Source organism: Penaeus chinensis, chromosome 7 (genome assembly GCF_019202785.1).
Source record: "Penaeus chinensis breed Huanghai No. 1 chromosome 7, ASM1920278v2, whole genome shotgun sequence".
Classification (NCBI taxonomy): Eukaryota; Metazoa; Arthropoda; class Malacostraca; order Decapoda; family Penaeidae; genus Penaeus; species Penaeus chinensis.
Genome location: NC_061825.1, coordinates 11,452,845 through 11,455,775, shown reverse-complemented (window position 1 = coordinate 11,455,775; position 2,931 = coordinate 11,452,845). Strand labels below are relative to the sequence as shown.

General features: G+C 36.8%; 2 protein-coding genes across 2 annotated transcripts in view; both read right to left on the bottom strand.

Annotated features, from left to right (window-relative positions):
* Nucleotides 1-366: 366 nt before the first annotated feature.
* On the bottom strand, nt 367-1,811 carry LOC125026843 (cuticle protein 18.6-like). The gene is made up of 3 exons (XM_047615442.1): nt 1,647-1,811; nt 1,412-1,549; nt 367-678 (listed from the first exon to the last, which is right to left on the bottom strand). Exons 1-3 carry the CDS (start codon nt 1,809-1,811, stop codon nt 367-369), a joined length of 615 nt encoding a protein of 204 aa, XP_047471398.1.
* Nucleotides 1,812-2,557: 746 nt separating this feature from the next.
* Nucleotides 2,558-2,931, bottom strand: part of LOC125027487 (cuticle protein 8-like) — a 2,390-nt gene continuing 2,016 nt past the window's right edge. Inside the window, exon 3 of the mRNA XM_047616565.1 lies at nt 2,558-2,927. Within this exon, the coding sequence (XP_047472521.1) occupies nt 2,616-2,927 (312 nt within the window). The 3' untranslated portion in view covers nt 2,558-2,615. The remainder of the gene's footprint in view (nt 2,928-2,931) is intronic.

Here is a 2,931-nt window from a genome sequence, read left to right as displayed (position 1 = left end):
CATACATATGTATTTATTTATAAATATATAAATATATATACAACTATAAAACATATATACATATCCATGCATATGTACATATAAGTATATATATGCATATCCATGCACCTGTACATATGCGTATATATATGCATATATATGTTTACATATATATACATACATATATATACACATATCTATATGTTCATACATACATATATATATATATATATATATATATATATATATATGTTCCTCGTCTTGATATCGATTATATATCGAAACAGCAGTTACAAAATTTTCAGGTAAATGAAGAGTGCAGTTGAAATGCAGTTTTATAAAACACGATAAATAATGTACATTACAGGTCTTTCTTCGTTAGAATAATTATGCATAGCTAGGAGTGGTTTGGTAGGCAGGAGTAGGAGCTGGTTGGTAAGAAGGGGCGGGAGCGGGTTGGTAGGAGCGAGAAGGGGCAGGTTGGTAAGCTGGGTATTGGGCTTCTCCTTCGTAAGTAACTTCGGCAACATATCCGGAGTCGCCGTTCACGGTGTAAGCAACCCTTTGTACACGGCCATCGGGAAGGAGAACGTAGTAGGCTCCCTGACTATCATAACCATTACGATTTTCCTGATGACTGTAGTCATTCCCAGAGTAGTCGTCTCTCACTGCATAGTTGAAGTCGTACTGAGCGGGTCCCTGTTAGAAACAAAAATGTGCTGATCAATCATTCATCTGAATTATTTTACTTTCTGCAAAATAATTTCAAATATGCAGTGAAAGATCATTGTACTGCGCAGGCTAGTGAGAAAATGAGTGAATAGATTAATATTCAACATTTTAGAAATTAATAAATGTACAGTGAGAGTGTGTGTGAATGTGTGTTCCATGCGTATTTACAATGCTCATCGATGTCTGAGACCGTTTATGTCAGTGCTCATTCATGTACGATATGTTTAAAATGTACGAAAAAGGCTATACCAGTGATTCCTAACTCTTTCACAATCCAAATGCACTTATTACTTACCCTTTTTTCGCAGACTGCTTTTTGTTAAGGTTTGTCCACTTACCAAGCACATTTAATTAACTAAAACACTACTTTCCCTTATTCCCTTTTCAACTGAAAATATATAACAATCGATGTAGATGCATGTAGCAGGACAAATACGTGCGTGCGCGTGTGTGTGGATGTATATGTGTATATATTCGAAAGAGATATATTTCTTTTTTTTTCTTGAATTTTGATATATAAAGCTGTTTCAATGTTTATGATAAACATATAAAGCTACCAATATTACAGACAGAAAAAAAAGTATCTGGTATTTTAAGCAACATTTACCGACTGATTATATAATTTATTTTCGGATGTTCAGGGTTCCGGGAACCTAAGGAGCTACAAATCAGGAATATATTTCAGTGTAAACAGACTTACAGAAGAGGCGGGAGCGTTGTAGGAAGGAGAAGGAGCTCTGTAGCTCGGAGCAGGGGCATTGTAGGTTGGTGCCGGAGTATTGTATGATGGAACTGTGCTGCCAAAGGCAGCTGCCACCATGGTGAATAATACGAGAACCTGTATAACAAGCGGAAAGGAAAAAGTTGAATGAATTTTCCTCTAAATGTTCCTTGCCTTATTAGTTTCAAATTAATCATGATATAACTAGCAATACGTGCACCACTGTGTACCTGAACAGACATGCCAGTGGAACTGAAGAGAGAATGAGCGCTGATGGAAGATAATCTGATGGCCTTTTTATTGGCAGGGTTCGGCCCTCAACATGATATAACTGCTCCAGGGGAGCCAAAAAGAACTCCGGTGGGAGAAAACAGATCATTCTTTTGATTTCTGTCTCTTTAAAAGGGACGGGAATAATTCACAATATCCGTGCAATTCCAAGTAGAAAGGCCAGTCCACTGATTTACATATATCCATATACATGTGTAAATGTATCGATATGTATATGTATAAATACACATGTATATGTATATGTATACATATAGATATACATATATGTATAGGAGCCATGGCTTCAGTTATTAAGGGCATTTGGAGATTCCGGTACCTGTACAGGAGGACTAAGCTACGTTTTCAGAGCCTTGATGCTGTATACATTTATGTATTTACATAATGTGTGAGAGTGCATATATGTGTCTGAATATATAAACAAAGAAATGTATAAATGATTATATATATTGCTATTGATATATGTCTACATGAGTATATGAGTGTGTGCGTGTGTGTGTGTGTACATATATAATATATATGTTTGTGTGGTTGTGTGCGTTTATGTGTGATATATGTGTAATGTGTATATATATATATATATATATATATATATATATAAAGGCCAGAGAACAGACAGGCTTTCGTAATGGATTCTCGACAACAGACCATACCACACACAGCCAAATAAGAAAAAAAAATAAAAATAAAGGAATTGTGTATGGTATTCATAGACTACGAAAAAAGCATTTGATTCTGTACATCATAGATATATACATATATATATATCCCTCGCCTTAATATCGATTATATATCGAAACAGCAGTTACAACATTTTCAGGTAAATGAAGAGTGGAGTTGAAATGCAGTTTTATAATACACGATAAATAATGTACATTACGGGTCTTTCTTCGAATTATGCATAGCTAGGAGTGGTTTGGTAGGAAGGAGTATGAGCTGGTTGGTAAGAAGGGGCGGGGGCTGGTTGGTAGGAGCGGGAAGGGGCAGGTTGGTAAGCTGGGTATTGGGCCTCTCCTTCGTAAGTAACTTCGGCAACGTATCCGGAGTCGCCGTTCACGCTGTAAGCAACCCTTTGTACACGGCCATCGGGAAGGAGAACGTAGTAAGCTCCCTGAGTATCATAACCATTACGATTTTCCTGATGATTGTAGTCGTTGCCAGAGTAGTCGTCTCTCACTGCATAGTTGAAGTCGTACTGAGCGGGTCCCTGT

Coding starts and splice junctions, on each gene's coding strand:
- LOC125026843 (XM_047615442.1), bottom strand. CDS start 1,811: ATGATCTGTTTTCTCCCACCGGAGTTCTTTTTGGCTCCCCTGGAGCAG. Junction 1,550..1,646: donor TCAGGTACACAGTGGTGCAC/GTATTGCTAGTT, acceptor CTTGTTATACAG/GTTCTCGTATTATTCACCAT. Junction 679..1,411: donor ACAACGCTCCCGCCTCTTCT/GTAAGTCTGTTT, acceptor TGTTTCTAACAG/GGACCCGCTCAGTACGACTT.